Below are 24,308 nucleotides of genomic sequence, written 5' to 3' on the forward strand. Positions count from 1 at the left end.
AAAACAATTTATTTTGTGCCGAACAAAAGTACACAACATCATACAAGTCACGTGATGTGCGTTAATTAGAACTGCATCCCGTTTCCCAGTTTGTAGCTAAACGTCGCACCATTCTAGTGTACGTTAGACGACAAGCTTTGTGCTGGACCAAGCTTCCTGCCTCAAGCATTAAGGACACTGACACAGATACTCGCTCTACTGGATCTCTGTGAACAAGCAGGTTCTCCCTAAGCTCAAAGCCCTTGCAGATCCCATTTACATCGGGGACTTAGTGTCTGCTTATTCAAGGCTTCAAGTGTGTATTTGTATGTGTGTTTTCTAGTTTCTACATAAATGTAGAATTTAAAAGTGTCACTGCAAAATAAGCCATGATTGTGAAAGATTCATGTGTAACGAATGTGTTCATATATAAATCATGAAGCTAGAATGATTATCACATCTCCTTGCAAAAATATCTTCTTTATGACCTCTCTCCCAAACAGTTTCAATCAGAGAACTGCAACATACAACAAAGCGAAAATAAGTAGCAGCCAAGTGGGTTTTACTGAGGCTGTTCCACCAAGAGGATGTACCATCACTTCATCAATCACAGGACCACAAACAACATTCTCTTTTGTCATTGTAACTGAGTAGCTGGTGAAACTTATCTGTGCTGCATCTTTGTCTGCTTCAAACACTAACCCAAACTTCTCACCAGAGCCAGTCCCATTACTCTCCAATGTGAAGTTTTGAGTTACGGAGCCAGCTTGAGCACCCACCACGAAATGTCCTCTGCACGCATCGTTAGCATCGCCTAAGGTAAATGTGAGGTTGTATCTTGAACCTTCACTTGTGCCTTTTGTTGCTGTCTGTATGCCAGATGGAGCTGTGTTAGACAGAATTTCTATTGCAGCTTTGCCTTCTGGGACATGGAAGTGCTCCGAGTCTATGTATCTGACTGTTCCTATGACAGACCACTGCCTTAATGGTGATTGAATCAGGCTTGGAACCGCGTCAATCAGAACTCCATCGGTTGAGTTGGGCAAGAAACCAGGTCCAGACTCAAATCCACCATTGATTAAGAGGTTACCTACACCAACAAAATCAGAATATGAGTCTATGCAGCTAGATTTACAAGACATCAACTTATATAAACCAGACCTGCTTTCATCATGTTCCATATTGAGCTATGAGTTCAGCATTAGCACTCTCGGGATAAAAAAAAAAGCAGAAGGGAGGAGAAGTAACTTACCACTGTCTTGGACCAATGTTACACCAACAGTCTTGATAAGCAATGTGTCAATGATAGGCCAACATGTGGAGTTTGTATCAGAATCAGAATCTATTGCCTGACTTTCAAGAACTAAGTTAATAGGCTCACCATTCCCCCAACTACCCAAGTTATGACTGTAGCTCTGCCATGAAACCTTACTGTAGTTTTGTCTGTAAGAAAAGACCGCATTGCTGTCTGGCCCCGAGACACTGAGACCAGCAGAGCTTGTACAGTTCTGGCCTGCGTGGATCAGTGCGAATGTGAGGATGTAGTTCAATTCATCACCTTTGGCAATGAATGTTTGATTGATCTTGCCATCTTCACCGAGCTGAACCGCGTGTCCGGTATCAGGCAGTTCAACATAAAGCACTGTCCCTTGGAATGTCCATCCCGGGAGTGTACTGTTCTGATCCAGCGATACAGAGCTAGCATTTGAGTTTGTAGGTAAGTTTAACGGTGGAGATTCGAAGTCTGGATTTTCCAAAAAATCTGCATATCAAAATGTACAAACTTTAGTTTATCAATTTGAGTTCTGAAGATGAAAGAACAAATATATAACGAAGCATTTGAGATTCCAATGTACCTGAAGAGGCGCAACAGGAAACGAGAAGCAACAGGAAAATTCTCTGAAACCATATCGCCATTTTGCTTCAAACTACAAAGAAAACCTTGAACGTCAACGCTTCTTGGATCCAGTGAATGTGTCTATTAATTAGTAAAATATTTAACGAGAAGAATGATGCTGTAACATGTTAGCATAAAGTTGATCATTAATAAATATATTAATAATTCTCTTTCACCTTAGTGGACTTGTCTTTGAGTTGTGCACAAATGAGAAGACTAAACACACAGATGGTTTGAAGAAGCCAGGGCCATCATCCATATAGTAGAACTGTGTCTTTTTGGATCTGGTTCTAGTGTTTGTACATTTCAGGAAACAAAAGGTTGGTGAATTGAGAGTGTGAACAATGTTCTATTTAATTTGGTTACTCCAACCTAACTCTTAACTCACTCTTAGACTCTTAGTGGTTGGTGTATTGACCGAATTATTATTTTTAAGCAGTCTTGAAGACATACAAAACATTGCATAATCGTAAAAAACAAAAGTCACGAAATGAAATAACCTACTAAATACTTGTGGAATTACCAAAATATTTTTGCCATAAATTATTATGTTTTTTTCTCGAACATATATACTGTATATGATTACTACGTATCAAAAGCAAATCCTGATTGAATTTGGAATTTGATTTGGTTTAGATTGCCTCGTCATAACTGGCTTTAGAAAAGTAAAAAGAGTGCAGTTTGTGACGACTTTTAGATATGGCTTTGATTCACAAACGTCAAGCTCTCAATTCTAGGGGGGTGGATTGGTCGGAGCTTCCTGAGGATGTGATCAGATTGGTTCTGCGACGGCTGAGACTCTCGGATTTTCATCGAGCTAGGGCGGTTTGTTCCACTTGGTGTAGGGTTTGGGGAGACTGTGTCTCCAAACCTAATCAGGTTCCGTGGCTAATTCTTTTCCCTGATCCAGCACAAATCAGACGCAGTTGCATGTTGTACAATCCACAGGAAGAAGAAAACGTTTACACAATTCAAGACCTTGGTGTGGATCCTTGCCTTGCAAGTTGCGGCACCTGGCTCCTCGGTTAAATCTATATCTTGTGAATGTGCTAAATTTGGAGAGGATTAACCTAGTAGCTATCGAGTCTCAACGTGACCAGCTCTTTTCAGCGTACTCTACAGAAAAGGTCATTTTGCAAGCAAAGCCGAGATGATGGGATACCCTAGTACTGATAAGGCAGTTGTGTGGATAGACGAGAAAACTAAAGACTACGTAGTTGCTTGCAGCTGGGGTGGAGACAAGCATGCAGCCTTTTGCAAGAAAGGCGATTGTGAATGGCGCCAGATTCCTCCTTTGTTGGGGTGTAGTGATATTGCCCTCAAGGACCACAAACTTTACATTTACTATGAGGATGGTAGCATCGGAATCTCGGATTTGAAGTTTGTAACAAAAACTGCTCATGTTCAGCTCTATCCCTTTCGCTTCCGCTTGGGATCTTTTAGCCCTTATGATACAATTTGGACAGACTATCTTGACTGGAAGACCAACATAGTAATCACCATCTCTGGAGATTTTTTGATGGTTGGCTGCGTTCTTAAACGTCGTGACCTTTCCTGGCTTTTTCGTGGCGACCAGGCCGTGATCTTGGATCTAGGTATCACCGTGCAAGCATCCTCCGATATCCAAGGTATTACCAGAAACTCCACCTATTTCAGCGGTCTTCCATCTAGCCAAAAGGATGTCTTCGTCTTCAATCTCTCCTCCCAGAAGGTTCAACGCCTTTCGTCTTCTTCTATCTCCTCCAGACCATTCTCTAATGCTCGCTGGCTCTTCCCCACTTCTTACTTCACAATGATACTCTTTCCAAACATTTTCGTTTTTGTTCAACTTTAAGTGTTTTTTTTTTTTAATAATGCCAATGTTATTTTCCTTTTGCTAATAAAAACATGACTTAACCATTAACGCAAAGGCTACAAAACAAAGCTAATTATATAAAGTAGTAATGTTTCAACATACACAAGATTACAGATACACTAGTTCACTTTTAAACCAGACTAATCTCAACAATATCTTCTACTAAAAATGCTCAAACAGATGAAGAGACTTGTATCGTCAAGAAACTCACCAACTCCCTGGCCCATCGTTCCCAGCTGCTGGCCTCCGGTTCAAGTAACGTATAACTGCATCTTCGACCCTGCAAACATTTTACCCCAAATTATGATTCAGAAACATTTTACAACTCTTTGACCAAAAAAAAAAAAAAACATTTTACAACTCTTAATACATATCATCTGTGCGAATAAAGGCCAGAGTAGCAGAGTCTAGATGATTAGCTTACCAAGGTTGGTTGAAGAAGTCTGATCGACGTTCTCTCTCAGCATTTCGACTGGCTTCTCCCGCAACGACCTTTAGATCCTTGCTCTGAGATTCGATCAGGGCGTTTATGAATTCAACTGGCGATTGGCTGAACCCCAAGAAAAATGCCCGCCTCCTCCTATGCTCATGGATTTTCCTTATGGCTGCACATATTGCTTCATCACAAGCCTCAATCTCTTTGTTCTTCTCTGCGTTGGCTAGCAAATTGTTCAGATCTCTTTGGATCGGGAAGGGTACATCCACTAGCACATCGTAACATGCTGATACGGCCGGATTATTTCCTGAGAGCTTGATTTTGTGTTCTAAGTGAATAGGTGGTGGAGGCGACAAGTGATGAGATATTTTCTGAGAGACCATAGTGAATTTCAACTTTTCTTCTCCAAAAACTTTCTGAAGTGCAGCATCACAGTTGAAGAAAGAGGGGTCATTTGGGTTCTGCAGTTTCCTCGCCTTAACGTAATGCCAAATTGCAGCGATGATTCTTGGGCGGGTTTCAACCTCAATCCCGAGAACATCCATCAATGCAGTAGAAAGCTTGAACTTTTCAGGGACGTAGTTCATCTCCAACCGTATACTAGCAGCAAACTCCTGATTCCCTTTCCTCTTTATCTCAAAGCCTTCCTGAGGAGCAGGTGATCGAGCATTCTCCCATATGATCAATGGGTTCTCAGGATACAGCCTCTGATCCAGGGAAACTGTAACCCTTTTGAAGAAAGACGAGAATTTGGGATGCAATGGGTTTGCTTTCTGAACAAACCCTGGCTGGTCGGGATCCACCCCATCTTCCAGTATCCTACCAATAATTTTAAGAGTCCATGTTGGCGGGTCAGCATTAGGATTCCCAGGGATCGTGTTGTTTTGGTTAGCAAACGAGTTGAAAACGTAGATCCTAAGAGTCTTCTGTATGCAGGGAGGGTTTTTAAGGGCTTCCTGGATGTCAACTTTCTTTCTAGTTAACGCAGCATCAACCCGAGACTCAAACTCCAGAAGTTGTGTGTATAAGGCAGACTCTGGCAAGATTGCAGCCACCCGCTCCTGCAATGACTTTTCTGGAAGCTTTTGTTTCTTTTTCCGAGCAGCAGGAGTTAACTCCATTGTTCTCATTGGGGAGATAGTGTTGTTACTCGCAGGAGCACCAGGAGGTCGCATCGGCGGTTTCTGCTGGAATCTCTTCATGTTTAAACTTCCAGGAGTCGTCAAAGAAGGAGAAGAAGGACCCAAGCCACCAATCCCCGGAGAACCTTGTGCTTGGTTCATCGTCATGCCTTGAGCTTGTAACTGAGCTTGCAGTTGTGCTTGAACTTTAGACTGTGCTTGAGCATGGGCTAGGGCCTGAGCTTGAGAGAACTGAAACTGAGCTTGAAAGTTAGCTGCCATATGAGACTGAGCAAAACCTTGGTTTCCAGGAACAGATGCAGAGGCCATCCCAGGATTCCCAAAAGGCAAAGGCGCAGAGCCTTGAGGCTTTTGTGGATTGTTGTTGTTACCAGACATTGCTATATAAACCTATCAGCCTGAAAAATTCAGAAACAAAAAATAACACTCTTGAAAAATAAACTTCAATTACACCTAACGTATCGTAAGCTTATCAGAAATCTAAGACATATATGCAGAAATTCAGATGAATGCAATAGATCGGTTACCTAGAGAAATCGAAACCTCAAAACCCTAATTTTCTAAGATTGCTGCAGAGTTCAACTAAATAGGAGTAATACCCAGGCTTAAAAACAACGTCGAAGAGAAAATGACTGAAAATGCGAATGAAGAACTCGATTGGAGAATTTTTGAAATATACTACTAAGTGGCCATAGAAAGATCTGGAATTTACAAAATCCTAAGAGATACAAAAAACAGAAAACCCAGAGCCTATACACCATAAAGATCGAGAATTCCTTAAAAAAACGAAGATTCGCAGCTTGGTACCTGCTTTTTTGATTCACCTTCTTTCCGGGATTCACCGGTGTTCCGTTGCTTCTCAGTTGTCGAGACTCGAGAGAGAAAACAAAAACAAATGCCCACCGGAGCTATCTATTTTACTGTCCGGGTTAAGACCCGACCCGTATTTTTAAAGCCCACATTGAGTTATATCAAACTGGCCCAACTTTAATCCATGTGTTTTTTTTTCAACGACAAATCCACATACAATTTGACGACAAAATTAAAAAGAAAAGCATTCCACATAATTTTGTTTTACTATAGTTTTTCGTTTCCTTTTTTTTTTTTTGTCAAATACGAATCTGTAGTTTTAGTGTTCTTTCTTAAATATACCTAAAACTAGGGTAAATTAGATAATGGTTGCCCCATTGTTTATAGATTAAAGAAAAAAAAAATCTAAATTAAATATTGGGATTATTTTAATTAGAAGCTAGTAGACTGGTATACTTTTTCATAAAAATTTTAATTTTATTTTTGCCCATTTTGTTTAGAGGGAAACAATTGAAGAATATGGGCACATGCAATTACATAAACTAATGACAAGGTAATAATATTATCAAGCTTGTCGTTTGAAAAAGGTAGCAACTTGGTTATAAACAACGTCTTTGGCAGTAACACCCATGATGAAATCAGCATGAGCATAGTCTTTCACAAACTGCACATTCATCTTATCGATGTCGTGATACTTAAACTGGTCAAGGAGAAACTCAACGTCTTTCACATCAGCCAGGCTATCTAAACCACCGTAGCTGAAAAAAAGCGGAAGCTCGTGTGGGATCGCCGATATGTTGTATGCCGGTGGTATCGCTTGACCGTAATGTTTTATGTTGCGATCACTGCTTCCATAGTTGTATTTTCTCAACTCCTTGTCTCTTACCGCTACAAATAAATAATTTGAACAATTTAAGGTTTATAAAATAATTTTTAAAAAATGGGAATTTGTTTCACTTACTTTGAGCAAGGTGGATCATGTTCTTGGTGGAAGTAGATTGAGGTTCGTTGGCAAGGAACAGATCAATGGTTGATGCGTTAAGGCAGCAATTCTTTCCTATGTTTTTGTAAAATTACGTTAATTAATATATGTAATTAATTCATCAATGGTAGATTGGTGGACTTTTTTAGTTGTAGCGTTACCAGTGATAACAGAGACTAAATCATAACAGTCGATCCCCGCTTTAAGGCATATAGCCTTTATAAAATCCCCTACTAATCCACTGCAAATGTTGTTTTAACTATTTTACGTAATCAAATCAAGCCAATAATAACAAGCATATTTTAAGAAAAAAGGGTGAAGATTTACCTTTTCGGGTTAAACTCTGGCCATCCAAGAATAGAGGTGGCCTATTTTTGAAAGACGATAAACAAGTTATTTTCATAACTGTAGGCACATATTTGTATAAGAATAAAAAAGGGTATTACAAGGGAGAAGCTAGGGACCTCGGCGAGGAAGGTTTTTGCGGCGATATCGCCGATGACGGTGGTCATGTGGCTGAGATAAGCAACGGGACTCAACATCGCCGCCGATCTCACTTGATCCACCAACCCTTTTTCTGAGAACGAAGCAAATCCTATTAACGTCCCCTGACAATTTCCATTTCATTTTTCATTCTATTATGAGAAGATATATTACTATAAGAAAAAGAAAAAAATCAGAGAAAAAATATGTTGATAACGTTGGACCCACCAAAGAGTGTCCGAGGTAGTGAATCTTTTGGCCTGTTAGGCCATGGATATGGTCAAACATAGCAGGCAGATCGTAACTCACAAGCTCGTCCCACGTCCAGTTCCAGAAAGCCTAAGTCCACAACGTGCCAACGATGTTAAATATCAGTTTCCTTAGTAAAGATATATACGTAATCTACTGGTTAAAACAGTGGTTCACTGAACCAGACCCGTTGAGAAGGGTTAAGGTACTTGTGTCTTCTGCTGAATCTAGTCCCTCTTGTGTTCCCCATCCACACATCGAATCCTTGATCCGCCAAAATCAACGGCAGATTTTGATCCGCTGGATTCAACAGCCATGACATCCCATCCTGCACATTTAACTCATGATTATTTGACTATCATAGTAATGTAAACTATAAGAAATTAAAGGACCATGTTGTCAAAGAGACAAATTACAATTCTGCATACGTACGACTGTCGTCTCTGTCCACATAAAACTTAAAACATAAGGCAAGTCATAAAGTATTTTCTTTCTAGCAGGCTGATGAAAATAGTAGTACTGATCTCATCAAGTTTTGTACTTATGCACTTTATCGATGATTTTTAAGAATTCGATGAGTACCAGAGTCGAGAGTCGACACGGTTATTTATATAATATCACTTACGTACGGTACAATCATTCTTCCATACCAGAAAAGTTGTTTATCACTTGAGTTTATTTTAATTACCTTTCTAGTAACGCTCCAATTATCACTTTATTTGTTGGACACACATGTTTAACACTCATGCTGTCTCTTTATTTAATGTTTTAATTTTACCACCACTAAGATAACACATATGCACATTCTTTATCAAAAAAAGATACAGACATTAATCTAATTAATCTTACTTGTAAGTTTCAAACTCGCACGCACATACGATATAAGGATAAATGTACATATATATATATATATATATATATATATATATATATATATATGTATGTACATACTTGTTGATGAGGCATCCACTGGAAGTATACACGTTTGGTTTTGGCCCACGTGTATATGTCTATTTATAGATGTAAATCATCTTGAAATAATATATGCACATATTCTCCATTTGTATAACTTCTGAAAACGGGTATAAAATGTTCTCCTAATAATGTTTTTCTCACTATCCCTTGACGTCACTTTCCACTTTTTCTTACTTTCAAAAATTTATGTAATGGAAAACAGCTTCAATGTAGTAATCAGATATTCCGAGTGCGATGCAGTGGTTTAATTACAGCTATATATGTTTTTAATAATAGACTTTGTAGTTTGGATGTATTTCATGCATGTTGGAACAAAGTTTGATATTATCACAATAATTATCTGCACATAAAAGTAGCATGCGTGTGTATACACAAGTTAATTGACGGTTAAGGCGATGCAAAAAGGTAAGGAAGAGTAAAACTTACGACAAGAATTCCATGTTGTATTAGGACAGGTTGTCTCTTTCCCCCATCTCCGGCGACGGCTCCGGCTCGTCCTTCCGGTATCCTTTGCATATTCAATATGTACCCATCTTGAGTCACCACCTTCATAATTTAACAATTAAAATAGCAGCTTTATCAGTTAATATATCGATGAGTAATCATCATCAATAGCTATATAGAAAAAAAAAGAATGTCGTACGTACATCATGTTCTTCGCACTTGTAACCAAATATGTGAACAGAAGAAGCGCATATGCCGCCGGCAGCAGTCCTCTGCGGTGGCTGTCCGGCAAGCCTGCCGAAGGTTCCACGAGCTTCAAGGGTCTTGAGGGAAAGAGCGAAGAAGATTAAGACAGATAAGGCTAAACCGATTGAAACGGACGGAACCATAACCGAACCGGCCATTGAGATATATATAGGGGTTATCACGTACGTTTATAGGAAAGTGAAAATGGTTTTATATAGAGAGAAGGGGTGACGGATAAGATAATAGAAAATGGAATTATTAGCTATTTATAAAAATGCAAAACCACGTTAGCAACTATGGATAGACAAAAACTTATTTAGAAAAAAAAACAATTTATGGTGTGTAAACATAAATTAAGAATTGAATCATGCACAAAAAATAAGACAAGCATTTATGAATAGTTTCTAGAAGTGGTGAATCATCCACTGCTATCGTCGATACAACATTTACTAAAGTTTCTATATATAAGTGGAGGGATGATCAGTGTGACCATGCCATGATTTCTAACTTTTTTGAGAGAGCGAGGTTATTATGATAAACATTTAAAATAATACGTGGAACTGAGATGAATGGAAAATAATCTTTATAAAAGAGAAAAAAAAAAATAGAAGATCTCATGATAATAAAAGTACTTCCATATGTTTTCAATGTGAAGAAAAGAATAGTAAAGGAGATACATCCAATAGCTTAGTCTAGAAAAGAGCTGACTAATTTTTTTTAAAAACAAGATCTCTGGTTTGTATATTTGTATCGATTACACAGCCTAGATATATAAAACACAAAACTTGATGGAGACAATTTCATATCCTATATATACACATTAATTTAATGAGTGAATAGTAATAGCAACTAGCAAGGCAATCTAAACAAAATTAAGAAAAGAAAAATGTTAAATTCCTGAGATCTATAATAACTCATAAGCAAAAAATATATTTAAAAAAATCATACAAATGTTGTAATAATATCATTTTGTTTTAATGTGGAGTGATAAAAAGAAGATAGGACGAAAGAAGAAACTGTTAAAGGCGATTGTAGATGCTGTAGGGACGGATAAATGGACTATGACATCAGTTTCCGTTACTTGTTTCTTCTCGAACTCAAAGAAGAAAGAAAAAAAAAAAAAAAATTCTACATCGGTACGCTTTCGTTTCACACCCTGCATGCACACAGTGTCCGGTAGTCAAAAATACAAAAAAAAGAAAAAAAACCTCGAGACATGCTAAATTTGGATAATGATTAATAATTTGGGGGTACACAATGTTCCAAATAATTTATATACAAAGTCTTGCTTTCATATTATTTGTGTGTCCACACTTCAACAATATAGTATTATACTATTATCCCTATCCCCTATGAAGTATGAACACACTTTTTATGATACGTATCATATTCAGAAAACATCAAAAATTGGTCATAACTCTCACGTGGTGTGGTGGATTTGCCTCGCCTTTCGTTTCTGTTTTTTGCAAATATTTAAGAATCTTTGGTCATTTAGGCTTTAATTTAGTTACTTTAAATTTATTTTTGTTATAGAAGTATTATGTTAAAAACAGTTCGTGTTCATCCTTGGACTAACCAGACGATTTGACAAAATCCGAATATCCGATCATAAAATTAAATAATCAGCCGTTATTGTTCCTCTACTACTACGTTTTAACTTTTAAGAACTTCTCCTGGTACTTTGATGGGCTATAAGAGCGGCCCAATATTTCGACTTTAAAATGGGCCAATCTTTGGTAAAGGCCCAATTATAGTGGCGCTTCTTCTTCTTCTTTTCCTAAACAAGCAATGGCATGGTTTAGCTGGTGAGCCAGTTTATAGGTAAAAAGGATAATTTAAGCCATTTAAAAAAACAAATCTTTAATGGCGTAATTCAAAAAACGTGCACACCTATCTAAGTACCAAACTCTTTATGTTATATAACTATTGTGACACAATTTCAAATTTGCTAACTCCCAAAAAAAATGGCGGCGTTTTTGCAAACGAACATCAGTCTGAATGCGATCAAGATCGTCCCGGGGAAATACAGTTCTCTCACCGATCATCAGTTTCGTGCGCCGTATCGAATTAGGTGCGCCGCCGCTTCACCTGGGAAAAAACGGTATAACATCGCTCTGCTTCCCGGAGACGGTATCGGTCCAGAAGTTATCTCTGTTGCTAAGAATGTGCTTCAGAAAGCTGGATCTCTCGAAGGTTCTTTCTCTTTCTCAATGGTTTTTGGAAACAACGAGTGTGTTTGCTTAGCCAGTAGATGATTGTGTCTTTGCTTTTGTATCACAGGACTGGAGTTTGATTTCAAGGAGATGCCTGTCGGAGGAGCAGCCTTGGATTTGGTTGGAGTTCCATTGCCGGAGGAAACTTTCACGGCTGCAAAACTATCTGATGCCATTCTTCTTGGAGCTATTGGAGGGTATGTGTGTGAGTGCTGTTTCTTTAGCAATCTGCTTCCAAATTTATTCTGATCTTGAGGTTTGGATGATTATTGTTCAGGTACAAATGGGACAAGAATGAGAAACATCTGAGACCTGAGATGGCTCTGTTTTACCTTAGAAGAGATCTCAAAGTCTTTGCTAATTTGAGACCTGCTACAGTTTTGCCACAGGTATCTTCGGTTTTGATTTGCTTAGCACTTGAATTTTGCTTCTAGTTGTAAATAAACTCAAATGTTTCTGTTTTGCTTGTTCAGCTAGTTGATGCTTCCACACTGAAGAAAGAAGTAGCAGAAGGTGTTGATATGATGATTGTTAGGGAGCTCACAGGAGGTATTTACTTTGGAGAGCCAAGAGGCATTACGATCAATGAAAATGGCGAAGAAGTCGGCGTTAGTACAGAGATCTACGCTGCTCACGAGGTAATAACCCTTCACACTGTGCTCTGTGACAATATTGGCAATGTATGGATATTAATGCATTGATTTATGTTCTTCAGATTGACAGAATTGCTCGTGTAGCATTCGAGACTGCTAGGAAAAGGCGTGGCAAACTTTGTTCTGTTGACAAAGCCAATGTGTTGGATGTACGTTCTGTTAGTTCACTGAATTGTTTTTCCACTTTTGTGTGTTTTACGAAATGCAAATTTCTTTGTTTCATGTAGGCATCAATATTGTGGAGGAAAAGAGTAACAGCTTTAGCCTCTGAATATCCAGATGTTGAACTATCACATATGTATGTCGATAATGCTGCAATGCAGCTTATTCGTGACCCGAAACAGGTGCTTCTCGCACATATATCAAACTTAGTCGTTGATTAAGCTAACTCAGAAGTGGAACTAGTACTCACGGTGTTTTTAAAACAATGCAGTTTGACACAATCGTTACCAATAACATTTTTGGTGATATATTGTCTGATGAAGCTTCAATGATCACTGGAAGCATTGGAATGCTTCCATCTGCTAGTCTCGGTGAATCGGTAAACAAAATTAACTAACATCTTTCAAGGCTCCTCCTGTTTATAAACTAATGCGAAATGTTAAACTTGTGATGAAATCAGGGACCTGGACTCTTTGAACCTATACATGGTTCAGCACCAGATATAGCTGGACAAGACAAGGCAAACCCATTGGCCACCATTCTCAGCGCGGCGATGCTTCTGAAGTATGGACTTGGAGAAGAAAAGGCTGCAAAGAGGATTGAAGACGCTGTCGTGGATGCTCTGAACAAAGGGTTCAGAACCGGAGACATCTACTCCCCTGGAAATGTATGTGCATGATGATTCTTATCATTTGTTTTGTACAAGTTCGTAACAAAATACTTAAAAAAGTCTTTTGTGTTTTGAAAATGCAGAAACTGGTGGGATGCAAGGAAATGGGTGAGGAGGTTCTCAAATCAGTGGAATCCAAAGTTCCAGCTACTGTTTAAGTTTATTGATGATTTGAAGCACTTGAAAAAGTTTGTGTAGCACTTGGTTTTACGGTCACTTATATGCTAATCCATGCAACATTGTACCTTTTATAATAAATAAATTATTTGGGATCGATTCTGCAATTCAAAGACAAGATTCTCCAAAAACATTTGACAGGTCTCCTGCCTTTACTTACCTTGTTCTTGAAGATTGAGAATTTCTCTTCAACTACAAGACTCAATATCTTCTTCAATCAATATTTGTTTAACGAAATAAGTTTCAAGAGAAGACAAGCTACTATGATTTTTAGTCTCAAGAGTCTTACATTTTTATACTGAAAACCAAACTTATAGAGCTTTACATTTAGAAAACCGAAAAAACTATCAATCATTAGGTTAGCCTTTGGATTCACGACGACGTATCAGATTTGCGTTCAGCGTCTGCGGCAGACTGCATTTGAGCTGCGTATTGTAAGTTCCAGAGAACATCTTCAAAGGAAGGTCTTGCGGAAGGTTCAAGCAAAACACATTTATTGGCGATTGAGATCGCAATCGATAAAGACTCCTGCGAGCTTGTTGTTAGGACTGTTGGACTTACTATTTTCTGCCGACCGTCTTGGCTCCCAAATGATGTCTGCAAACACAACATTGCAGCAACAGCTATTAACCAAATTTGTTTCAATCAAATAACAATGATGATGCTTTTTTTTTTTGCTTTTTCTCTTTGTTACCATTTCGTTGAGAAGAAAAGCCTCTCCTTTTGTAGTGGGCACTGGTCCTATCAGAGATTCCAGAAGTATGAATCCGAAGTTGTACACATCGTCCTCTCTTTTAGCCTTTTTCCTGCATAATCTCAAAGTTTGGATTAGATTCTCATAAATGCCATGGAGTTTTGCTATACAAGGACAAAAGATGCATACTTTGACTTGTGGGTTTCTGACTTTGTCTGCAAAATGTAGAAGCAGGAGTAAAGTAGAGTCCTGAGTTAGTGTCAAAGAAGATCATACAAAATGAAGATAAACACAGTGAAAGAGAGTAAATAGAGCAAACCTCAAGCTTTTCGTTCTCTTCAATGATGGCAGAGACTCCATAGTCACTGAGCTTTGCAATCTTGTGTTCGTCAAGCAAAATATTGTTAGTCTTAAGCTGATTGTTGAATGAACCAGGCATTACACCGGTGTGAAGAAAATGAACTGCCTTTGCTATCTCAATCAGAATTGCTAGCCGATCTGGCCATGTCAGGATCTTCTCCGAGAAAGATTCTACAAATAAACAATATTCTAACAACAACGATTTTCCAAGTACAGAGAGATTCAGTATAACATTTAGTTTACTACAAATGCCAAACGACTGACCTGATAGATGTGTGCGATAGCTCCCGTTGGGCATATACTCGTATACAAGGTAGAGTATGGTTGCAACAGGATCGTGTTCTCCGCTGGTTTGCGTACAATGGCCCAAGAAGCCAAGGAGATGAGGATGGTTGAGCTTTGCCATCCAGTCTAAGTGACCTCTGATACTCTGGCTGGAGAATTTCCTTGATAAAACCAGACATCTGATAGCTATGGAACTTCCATTTTCCAGTGTTCCTCTGTATAGCTGCAAAGGATCAAAACAAGCAGAGTAAAGCAAATGACAGATAGGCAGATCACAAGAATTAATCTTGCAGAAGACAAACCATACCTTTCCAAGGGAGCCTTCACCTAAGAAACGTGATGAATCAAAATCGTCTGTGGCTTCCTTTAAATCTTCAAAAGAAAAGGACCGGCATGAGGGCACACCCTGTGCACCTAGCTTTGCTGTTTGAGAGATTAACCCTGCAAGACGAAATCATACAAGGATATTAAATCCCTGAAAGACAATTCCTAGCAGGAATAGTCTACATTTTGAGTCAAAAGTTACTCACTTGCACTAGCAAGAACTTCAGAGGAGAGACTGGTGTGTGAGTTATCTGTCACAACCTTAAGCCGAGTTTGCGGCACTGACTTTTCTCTTGAACAACAGCTAGAGCAGCGGTTTGTGCATAACAGGAGGAGGATAACTAATACAAAAAACACAAGAACAAGAACAGCTCCACCAATGACAGCAATCAAAATCCCAACCTTTCTTCCTTGGAACTGTTTTCCCTCAGTTTCAGCCTCTTCGCATAAGAATTCTTGATGCTGATCATGACTGCCAATTATGGACAAGCAGTTTCCACCAAGTTTAACAACTCGCTCGCCGGAAGCTCCTGCCAAGCAACGGGGAGGAGTCCCAATCAATCTGTTATTCGACAAATCCACAAATCCGAGTTTGCCTCCACAGGTCAGATTAAGAGGTAGCTTCCCACTGAGCTTGTTAGATGCCAAATCCAAGTAACTAATGTTTGGCAAAGAGAACAAGAACCGAGATGGAGTTCCAGTCAGATGATTGAACGACAAGTCAAGATGCTGAAGCTGAGACAAACCGCCAAAACGTCTTGGAATTTCGCCTGAGAAGGAGTTCTTGCTCAGGAGAACAGTAACTAATCTTATAGGCATGACAGGTAGTTCAGAATCCAAGTGGTTTTCTCTCAGATCCAGCATATGCAGATGACTTAACTTGCTGAGATCAGGCAATTTACCAGAAATCTCATTGTGTGATAGAGCAAGATTTGTTAGTCTTCCAATTCTGCAAATTGAAGAAGGAAATGGACCTTTGAACCGATTGTTCTTTAAACTAAGAACAGTAAGATTGGTCAAGGAATCCAACGTGTCTGGAACACTACCGTTGAAGTAATTTCCATCAAGCATCAGACTTTGAAGCATAACCAATCTGGAAATATCAGGAGGGACAGAGCCAAACAGAAAATTTGAACTCAAATCCAAGTACTCAAGAGAATTCAACCGATGGATTTTCCCTGGGAACTCACCATAGATACCTAGAGACACTAAGCTAAGAACCCTCAAGCTTGTAAGCCTTGTCAATGTGGTAACAAAAGAATCAATTATGAATGCTTCAGACAGAGTGTGATTTGGAAGTGAAGACCCATCAAACATACCAAATGGTTTAAAAAGCTTGTCCCCCATGACTTTAAGCTCCGTGATGGAATTACCTTGACAGGTGATGCTCATGTGAGCAGTTGCAGGGATTTGACATAAGTCTCCATAGTAATTTCCCCAAGATTCCAGAGCTTTAGGGAATTCCAGATGCTTCCTGAGCTGATACAGGACCTGAGTCTGAGAGTTCGGCAGTTGATGAGTGCTTTGTAAGAACATAACCCATGAAAGAAAGAGCAAAGGTAAAACCTTTAATTGTTCCATTGCAGGAAAAGAAAACAAAGATGAATTGAAACAGAACCCTAGAACTAGAAGCAGACTTGGATTCTGAGAGGAAAATGAAAGAGACCCATCTAGGTGTTTTCTAGTCAACTCAAGTCAAACCAAGCTCGTGATCCCAGACGCTCCTATGGAGCAAACTCCAAGGAACTGAATTGGTTTATAATCAAAATCCCTGAGAAAGAGGTCAGGAAACAAAAAGCAAAAGAAGAATAAGAGAGAGTGAGGACAAATGCAGAAATCGTGGAGGAGAATGTCGGTATTCTTGTGAGTCTGTTTGTCGGATTCAACACATAGACGAGAAAGAAACTAGGGAAGCTAGAGAAGAAGATGATAAGAGCATTAATGACAAAAGAGTTGAGCAGCATTAATGGCAGCTTCAGTAATTTATCTGAGAATCTTTTTTCTTCTTCTTCTTCTCTTTATGAAAGAAACAGTAAATTTAGAATGTGGGTCACGAAAAACAATCATAAAGCAAAAAATGTGCACTCAATTTGATGAAAGGTTGTTCCTTTTTATGACCAATTGTCTGGAAATCTCTTTTTCTGTAAGATAATGAGAAAACAAATGAAATTTGATTTTAAATTTGGTATAGATAAAGCATGATTACTGATTTGATGATACTTGTTTATTAGTGTATGCTTTGTGACTTTAGTTGACTCATAGAAGATGCCGTTAACACATGTCTCTTCTTCCCCACTTTGTTTATAAGATTTAAACATTGATTTTTGTGTGTGATTAGATTCCATGTCTTGTTAATTCACCAAACTGCCCTTCTACGATACCAAATGACAACCAAATGACAAAAGGAAGCTTTTGCTCTACGAATACGAAACATTGTCCGGTAGAAGTAGCTTTCGTTGAAGGACAAAATATGGCAATAAATAATTATATCATTCCCAACCATATAATAGCATTTCTAATAAGATAGTTTTATCAAACCATCTAAAACACGAATCCACAATGTTTAGATTGTAGCATATAGTTTTTTGAGACACATGCCAATAGACTTGTGGCATAAAGAGGGCAAGTAGGTCAATTACTTAGAGACAAAGGTGGTGATTATGCTTTGCTAAAGTTTTAAGGCCCACAATACAGTACATGTCCCACAGGTCTGTTCTACTCTCAAAGACCGGACCATCGTATTAATTAACTTCTTTTTTTGGTCTCACATGCGTCAATTTTTTTTATACAGTATATGAAGTATGAACATTAAAATGTTTCTTCACTGTTGTTTAACAAAATTGTTATTGTTGGTGCACAAAAAAAAAAAAGGTTTAACAAACATTTTGTTTTTTTTAAATTGACAATCGTGAGTGTAATCACAATTGATGCTTTAAAATTTGGCTAATACTTTCGTTAGCATTTTCAGGATGTTACTAAAACCTAGTATATTTCATAGCCAATATGATGTTTCAATACTGTTAGTGTTATAACTTATGATTTACCATTAAAATTATAAAACTAATATAAACATAAAAGATATGTAACCATCATTATTAAGCATACCACAAAAAGGAACAAAAGGACTAGAGAACAATGCAAGCTCTATTACTGATTCTGCTTTGGTATCAAAAAGAGACTTAACAAGACATTATGGGTTAAGACAGATAACGCTTTATAGGAGAATGATAAGACATAACATAAGACTCCACGAAATTGGAACCGGGAGAGCATGTGGGACGAACAGAAACGGGCATTCAGATACTAACATCTAACATTAGGACAACCTTTTTGGGACCATCTTATGGTTGTGGCTTTGGAGAAAAAACAATTAAAACATCAACATCCCCTTCCCACCAGAAACCAAACAAGTTTCTCTCCAACTTGTCTAGAGAGCAGAAATGATATCTTCAAGATAAGACAATATCAGCAATTTGTTTTAAAGATTCTTCAATCCTAAAATCCCTCACCCTATCATATTCTTCTACCTAGACAGACCATACCAGTGATGCAACAAGAAAACAGACCAAACAATACATAAATAGTTTATTCTGGAATTAGTGAGCCTTATGAGAATCTGGGTTTTGCTGAGTTGTTGGCTAATCGCACGGCGGCTTGTTGCATTTTACAAGTTTACAAAGTAAGTGATAAAAAGGGACGAACCTTGACAATGTTATAAGCTGTCATTTGGTTTCTTGTCATTTGAGCAAGACTCCAGGTATGAGATCACAAGGTCAGCTGCTTTGCAACCTGATGCTATTGATTTCCCAACAGAGAGCCCCCCTCGATGATTACCTGTTTATTTTGGTCCGTGCACAATAGATAAATAACTGCAATGAATCGTCTCGAGGCCATATACTGACTACATTCATCATCATGGATCATATAAGACTGAAACTTTAAATTGAAGTTACCTGCATAGAAGAACCCAGGTAGATCATTCTCCATCTTGTCAATTGCTTCCATGACTGAGTCATAGCTGCTGTCATACAACGGGAATGCTTTCCTCCAATAGTAATGGCTGCAGATAACATATATTGTTTATCTATAAGGGTGGTAATCTTCTCTTTCGTACACTAAAACGATCAAATCAAAAAAATCTCCAAAGTTCACATACTTGACAGACACGGGTTCACCTTCAACCCCCAACAGTCGCTGAAGGTCAGAAGTCACAACTTGTTTTAATTCGTCACTACGAAGATTAAACCAGAAAGAAAAAAAAGTAGTCAGAATTGGGTAAAGTAGGAAACTAGAAAAATGGTATAAATGCCTCGATTCTTTGTAGCTTTTCGTAAGCAGTCAAATTTCACTTACGTGGAAGCTTTGGCTAGTTCCTGGTTCCTACTCCCACCAATAAAAGTTGTATATAGATGAACGTCACTAGGGGAACGATCTGGAAACATCATTGATGAAAAAAGTGTACCTGCGTATAGAGGAGTATGAAGTATTGATAAATATAGAAGGAAAAGTATAGGGCTATTTGTTTGAGTTAAGGCCACACCAACAAGTTACCTAGAGTTTTGAAACCATGCTTTTGCTCCTTAGATGGAATGAGTACCCCAAAGCCTTCAAGAGGTCTCTTTACTTTCTCCTTTGTGAATGTGGTGATTAAAACCGAGAGGGGCATGTAATTAATCTGAGAAAAGAACAAGATCAACATCGATATGCAATTAACTTGGGATAAATAGTACATATAAAAGATAACTAATCATGCAAGGTAGTTCTTTGATGTCACATTAAGGTTCATTATCAGTATTTGGAGTAATACTGGACCACATCTAGATGTAGGCCTACTACTCTCAAACATAAACTTCTGAGTTGTAAAAGACACAATTACCTCGGGGAGAAAGTTTAGCTGAAAGGGTTGTCCTCCTTTCATAACCTTCATCTCCTTCACATTGCACAGAGGAGCCTATGGTACACAAATTTCTTGTTAATTGAGAGGTTCTATAATTTTCATCTCACATCTGACAAAAAAATACACTAACCGTCATAATTACAGCATCATAATGGGGGTTTTGTCTCTGCGTTTCATTATGCGAAACACAAGATAATGACCAGTTCTCCTGTCTTGATCCAGAATTGTAAGACAAAGAGAGTACCTTGGAGTCTAAATTGATCTCATCATGTGAGAGACTTTTGCACAACGTATCAGGAAGAATCTGCAATATCCCAAAATGGAAACATACCAACGACAAGTAGTACAGAGCAAGAAAAACATAATAAGTACGGCGGAAAATAGGTTTATATGATTAAAAAACAAAGCTGGCTCTCATTGCAAATGATCACCTGCATTCCCCCCTTAAAAGAGAATGACCCACGCGAACCCTTTTTTGTGCCAGGAGAACTCTTTGTGTCTCTACTTTTACCACCTTTAGCAGCAAACTTTGTTCTGATTGCACCGACTATAATAGAGCCAAAACTGAAAAAGGAAATAATTTCTTTAACATCTAACCGGAGAACAGTTAAACAGCTCATCGCCATAAAATTAGCATAGGGAAGTACTGAACTACGTAAAACTCAGGCCAACCCCAAAATAAGGAAGCTAACGTTATTTGCAATGCTGTCTTTGGCAGTAAAACTTTTCTGTCTATCATATTACACATCAAGGGACCAAAACATTATTTGATATTACCAAGCATACAACGACACGAGTAAAGGAATGACCAATTCAAAACATGACTGCATAACCGTATCAACACAGAAAAGAATCTTGGAAGTATTCTTCGAGCGGAACTCATTGAATATAGTATAGTTACATGAGAAAGTACCTTTTCTCTACATTCCAGAGATCTGGGAAAGAATGCTTCATCTGGTCATAAAACGTAGGGAAGGATATAAAATTGAAGAATATAGAACGATAAATTTAAAAACAAATACAATATGTTAAGTGCAAAGTTGCTCACTGAAAGGGAATCAGGGTCCGCAGCACTTGTTCCACCAACAAAAGGGTCGATGAGATAGTCAACAACCTTAAAAATCAGATACATAAAAAGGAACACATGAAAGGAAGATCACAGTCGTCTGAAATTAAAAACGATAGTCCACAAGTGGTGTTTACGTGCAGAGAATTATATGATACAACACAACACAGTGAGATTATGATGTTTCAGTCAAACCCTAGGATAGGTAGCAACAAACCTCTTGTCCAAAATGGCGTTGAAAGAACTCGCTTACACTACAGCAGAGAAAATGGGAAATGACGCTGAAGTTATAATATTCTGTGACTAACATTGCTGATGGTCTGGAAGACAAGTTTATAATCACCTTTCTTCAGCAGATGCATCTGAGACTTTTGAGGACTTTTTCTTCCATAAAAATGGTTCCAACAAGATTTGAAACTGCAAGTAAAACCTAGTACTATTAGGGATCTATGATATACTGGTAAGATAAAAAGCACTTTGGTAGAAGAGAGCTTCTAGTTTCTGGTGGTAGTGCACAGAAACTTATACAACGTTGATATAATATGTCTCAAATAACTATCAAGACAAGTAATTTCAATGTAATAAATAAGTAACACACTTATATCTAGAGAAATCTACCTTAGATTGGGTAGAGAGCACACTACTTGTGACCAGCTCTATGGGATTGGTAGGTAGCTAGCATGATAACAGGAGAACATATCAGCCTCGTAAACTATACAACAACAACTCATTACATAAAGAAGCAGCAACCCATTAGAAAAAGGAAACAAGTAGGGTATTTACCATCACAGGTACACCATTCCGCACAATATACCGCTTTTTCTGTGAAATTGGCTGAAAAGATAGAGAATGCTCTAATAAGGGGATGAGAAACACAAAGCAAATCAACAAAAGAAAAAGAACAAAATATGTCTCTTAATCGGCAATGAATGATCATGCAAGACCACAGAAAGTGCTCACAAATTGTTGTTTCTCACGAAGCCCAAGATCATCAAGTAAACTCCCAACTTCTGGCTCAGCCTCAGTCTGCATATGCAACCATACCGCATCAAGACATTATCTAAACCAACTAAAACAAATGTGTATGAAGATTCTAAAGCACGTTTGACTTGAGAACTAAAACAACATAAGTACCATGGTGTTTGCTCCTTCATCCCAAATCAAACCATTTTGCATAACACTTCTCAACTTCCCACCTACTCTTCCATCAGCTTCAAACACAGTCACATTCAAACCCCTCGATTTCAACTTGTAAGCCGCCGCAAGTCCACTTAAAAACCATCAAAAGAATCGACATATCTGTGAGCGAATTCGTCACAATTACACAAAATTGACAACAACAACAAAAGGATCTCGACCCAAAAACGGAAAGTTGCAGAAGAGTCATAATAATGCAGGAGATGATTCTCTCTGTGAAAATTTACCTTACACCTGCACCTACGACTGCGACTCTTTTTCCTGAAACCGCTTCAATTTCTAACCAAAAAGCAAGCAAAACCAAATTCAATGCAAGATACAAATAGTCCCAAATTCTCAATGCGAAATCTGAAAAGTGAAATTCGAGATAAAACCAAAATTTTCTTACGATGATCTGCTACTGCTCCAGACGCCATTGCTATCTGCAACAATTCAGAGTCAAAATCTCTGACCAGTCGAAAGCAGTGACGGAAATAAGTAGAAAAAAACACAGCGGCAAAATTCCAGCTTATCCCAAAACGACAATAAAGGGTACCGTTTTTAATCAGGCCCATTATCATCAGTCTTTTGCCTAACGGGCCTTTGTTTTTTCGTCAACGGATCCAAACCAGATTTATTTGAATGACAAAGTTTCTTGAGGAGAGTGCATGGTTGACCTTTTTCTACCGAATTGTTTGAACTCATGTGAAAACTAAACTTGTTTTCTCTCTCTCTGCATGATGTACTAATATATAGTATATGTTATCTAATTCGTTTTTAGTTTTTGGGCAACTATATGGTTATCTAATTCTCAAACTCAAATTAGCTCGTTTAACTAGTATCTTGGATTTGCGTTTATACAATTATACGTCTTGTTTGATAGTACCATTTTTTCAGTTTAGTCTCTAGTTTGCAGTTTGGCACATTAAAGTTCGAACACAAACTACACTTGATGACCTATTTTTCAATTAGGTCAATCAACTCTGGTCAAATACTCCACAGTTTTCTAAAGAAATCTTTAAAAAAAACTATTAACAATATCAGGTTCTTATCTCAATTTGTATTCCCGACCAAAAAGCATTCGTTATTCATAAGGCGATTTTTATTTTATTTTAATGTAGGTTTGGGAAACTAAAGGAATGCAAAGTTTGTTGGTAGTTATCGTGGTAGTTAATCTAATCGATTAAATGAAAAGTACTTTTTCAAGAAGAACATAATTGGTTTTATTATGAGAAAAGTATGTAACATTAGTGTGAATAATTGCTTTTTAGAGCATACCATCTTTGAATATTAACTTAATAAATAAATTCAAACAGGAAAAAACAATTATAAACAAATAATTGTGCTGAGATTACGAGAACATTACGTGGCCCATTTGTACAATAAGATATTTCGAATCTACAGTTTAATAGATTTTAGCAATATCGCATGGATGTGAAAAGGAAAAGTCATTTTGCTTTAAGGTAGACTAAATTTGAAGATTGAATTAGTTATCATTTATCAGACATGATATTTGCTTGCGCCATGGAACTTTAAGGATGAAGCAAACTAATTAAATATTTAATCTCTGCCGCCAAATATGAATTCGAAATCATATAGTATTTGATTTACACGTATAATCATGTATGACTTACTTCTATAAAGCTTTTCAAATTTCAAAACTGAAAAAAGTAACAAGTTGTTTTCCTTTTGCCACTTTGATTATATTCCATCGGCATTGTTTGCTTACACTTTCTTCACGTCTTAATTAATTAATCAGAACAAAGAAACGATTCTTAATAAATATTGTCGAGGATTTGAATTTTGAATATTCTATAAACTGCTTGATCTCGACTCTAGGCGAATAGTGAATCCGACTTTGGTTTTGAGTGTTTCTAGTTTTCTCTTTTGTTAATAAAAATTAATTTAGTTTTGGTTTGCACTAATATAAATTCAAAGAAATTAGTGATTCATTTAGTTGTTGGATTGGTTGTGATTTTCCAAAAATAGACACAACAAAATCGTTTGACAAAAACACAAGTAATAGAACCAAATAACCGTTTGAAGGAAATTTCAATTATCTTTTCGATCACTTCAACTCAAACATCCATACGCAGTAAGCACAAGTAACAAAAGAAGAGAATAACTATACGT

At 37.8% G+C, this 24,308-nt stretch overlaps 7 protein-coding genes across 20 annotated transcripts; 2 read left to right on the plus strand and 5 right to left on the minus strand.

Moving 5' to 3' along the window:
- Positions 1 to 377: 377 nt before the first annotated feature.
- On the minus strand, positions 378 to 2,231 carry AT5G14150 (Emb:.1 protein, putative (Protein of unknown function, DUF642)). Of its 2 annotated transcripts, NM_121419.3 has the most exons (4): positions 2,053 to 2,231; positions 1,836 to 1,907; positions 1,232 to 1,741; positions 378 to 1,069 (listed from the first exon to the last, which is right to left on the minus strand). In NM_121419.3, the coding sequence occupies exons 2-4, from the start codon at positions 1,894 to 1,896 to the stop codon at positions 489 to 491; spliced, it is 1,152 nt and encodes a 383-aa protein (NP_196919.1). In that variant the 5' UTR covers positions 1,897 to 1,907; positions 2,053 to 2,231; the 3' UTR covers positions 378 to 488. The 2 variants fall into 2 exon arrangements, with proteins under 2 accessions (NP_196919.1, NP_001332535.1); NM_001343317.1 differs by having other exon boundaries at positions 1,836 to 2,231.
- A 344-nt stretch (positions 2,232 to 2,575) lies between these two features.
- AT5G14160 (F-box family protein) lies at positions 2,576 to 3,710 on the plus strand (the record flags this gene model as incomplete). The annotated part of the gene is made up of 2 exons (NM_121420.1): positions 2,576 to 2,900; positions 2,977 to 3,710. The coding sequence occupies 2 exons, from the start codon at positions 2,576 to 2,578 to the stop codon at positions 3,708 to 3,710; spliced, it is 1,059 nt and encodes a 352-aa protein (NP_196920.1).
- A 12-nt stretch (positions 3,711 to 3,722) lies between these two features.
- CHC1 (SWIB/MDM2 domain superfamily protein) lies at positions 3,723 to 6,237 on the minus strand. Its single transcript, NM_121421.4, has 3 exons — positions 6,117 to 6,237; positions 4,156 to 5,707; positions 3,723 to 4,011 (listed from the first exon to the last, which is right to left on the minus strand). The coding sequence occupies exons 2-3, from the start codon at positions 5,685 to 5,687 to the stop codon at positions 3,939 to 3,941; spliced, it is 1,605 nt and encodes a 534-aa protein (NP_196921.1). The 5' UTR covers positions 5,688 to 5,707; positions 6,117 to 6,237; the 3' UTR covers positions 3,723 to 3,938.
- A 299-nt stretch (positions 6,238 to 6,536) lies between these two features.
- On the minus strand, positions 6,537 to 9,922 carry MPL1 (Myzus persicae-induced lipase 1). 5 transcript variants are annotated; one of them, NM_121422.4, is made up of 9 exons: positions 9,456 to 9,922; positions 9,235 to 9,354; positions 8,021 to 8,161; positions 7,813 to 7,923; positions 7,566 to 7,709; positions 7,429 to 7,469; positions 7,263 to 7,342; positions 7,081 to 7,176; positions 6,537 to 7,007 (listed from the first exon to the last, which is right to left on the minus strand). In NM_121422.4, the coding sequence occupies exons 1-9, from the start codon at positions 9,654 to 9,656 to the stop codon at positions 6,685 to 6,687; spliced, it is 1,257 nt and encodes a 418-aa protein (NP_568295.2). In that variant the 5' UTR covers positions 9,657 to 9,922; the 3' UTR covers positions 6,537 to 6,684. The 5 variants fall into 5 exon arrangements, with proteins under 5 accessions (NP_568295.2, NP_001330561.1, NP_001330562.1 ...); NM_001343318.1 differs by lacking the exons at positions 9,235 to 9,354; positions 9,456 to 9,922 and adding an exon at positions 8,250 to 8,486; NM_001343319.1 differs by having other exon boundaries at positions 6,567 to 7,176; positions 9,456 to 9,784.
- Positions 9,923 to 11,365: 1,443 nt separating this feature from the next.
- On the plus strand, positions 11,366 to 13,645 carry IMD1 (isopropylmalate dehydrogenase 1). Of its 3 annotated transcripts, none has more exons than NM_121424.6 (9): positions 11,366 to 11,691; positions 11,779 to 11,908; positions 11,989 to 12,100; positions 12,185 to 12,349; positions 12,427 to 12,513; positions 12,592 to 12,708; positions 12,798 to 12,905; positions 12,987 to 13,193; positions 13,280 to 13,645. In NM_121424.6, the coding sequence occupies exons 1-9, from the start codon at positions 11,463 to 11,465 to the stop codon at positions 13,352 to 13,354; spliced, it is 1,230 nt and encodes a 409-aa protein (NP_196924.1). In that variant the 5' UTR covers positions 11,366 to 11,462; the 3' UTR covers positions 13,355 to 13,645. The 3 variants fall into 3 exon arrangements, with proteins under 3 accessions (NP_196924.1, NP_001031879.1, NP_001031880.1); NM_001036802.1 differs by having other exon boundaries at positions 11,445 to 11,691; positions 12,592 to 12,710; positions 13,280 to 13,483; NM_001036803.1 differs by having other exon boundaries at positions 11,445 to 11,691; positions 12,987 to 13,483.
- Positions 13,621 to 18,099, minus strand: AT5G14210 (Leucine-rich repeat protein kinase family protein; the record flags this gene model as incomplete). 3 transcript variants are annotated; one of them, NM_121425.4, is made up of 7 exons in its annotated part: positions 15,243 to 18,099; positions 15,020 to 15,153; positions 14,692 to 14,935; positions 14,387 to 14,598; positions 14,257 to 14,282; positions 14,068 to 14,179; positions 13,621 to 13,970 (listed from the first exon to the last, which is right to left on the minus strand). In NM_121425.4, the coding sequence occupies exons 1-7, from the start codon at positions 16,615 to 16,617 to the stop codon at positions 13,746 to 13,748; spliced, it is 2,328 nt and encodes a 775-aa protein (NP_196925.2). In that variant the 5' UTR covers positions 16,618 to 18,099. The 3 variants fall into 3 exon arrangements, with proteins under 3 accessions (NP_196925.2, NP_001330239.1, NP_001330240.1); NM_001343322.1 differs by having other exon boundaries at positions 13,746 to 13,970; positions 14,387 to 14,935; NM_001343323.1 differs by having other exon boundaries at positions 13,867 to 14,179.
- HEMG2 (Flavin containing amine oxidoreductase family) lies at positions 17,872 to 22,896 on the minus strand. Of its 5 annotated transcripts, none has more exons than NM_121426.5 (18): positions 22,585 to 22,670; positions 22,424 to 22,475; positions 22,134 to 22,269; positions 21,960 to 22,025; positions 21,783 to 21,833; positions 21,618 to 21,674; positions 21,343 to 21,416; positions 21,217 to 21,253; positions 20,982 to 21,047; positions 20,847 to 20,887; positions 20,365 to 20,497; positions 20,064 to 20,237; positions 19,913 to 19,987; positions 19,588 to 19,711; positions 19,390 to 19,498; positions 19,193 to 19,267; positions 18,990 to 19,096; positions 17,872 to 18,870 (listed from the first exon to the last, which is right to left on the minus strand). In NM_121426.5, the coding sequence occupies exons 1-18, from the start codon at positions 22,610 to 22,612 to the stop codon at positions 18,749 to 18,751; spliced, it is 1,527 nt and encodes a 508-aa protein (NP_196926.2). In that variant the 5' UTR covers positions 22,613 to 22,670; the 3' UTR covers positions 17,872 to 18,748. The 5 variants fall into 5 exon arrangements, with proteins under 5 accessions (NP_196926.2, NP_001331495.1, NP_001331496.1 ...); NM_001343325.1 differs by having other exon boundaries at positions 17,883 to 18,870; positions 22,585 to 22,896; NM_001343326.1 differs by having other exon boundaries at positions 18,127 to 18,870; positions 22,134 to 22,298; positions 22,585 to 22,678.
- Positions 22,897 to 24,308: the final 1,412 nt, after the last annotated feature.

Source organism: Arabidopsis thaliana, chromosome 5 (assembly GCF_000001735.4).
Source record: "Arabidopsis thaliana chromosome 5, partial sequence".
NCBI lineage: Eukaryota > Viridiplantae > Streptophyta > Magnoliopsida > Brassicales > Brassicaceae > Arabidopsis > Arabidopsis thaliana.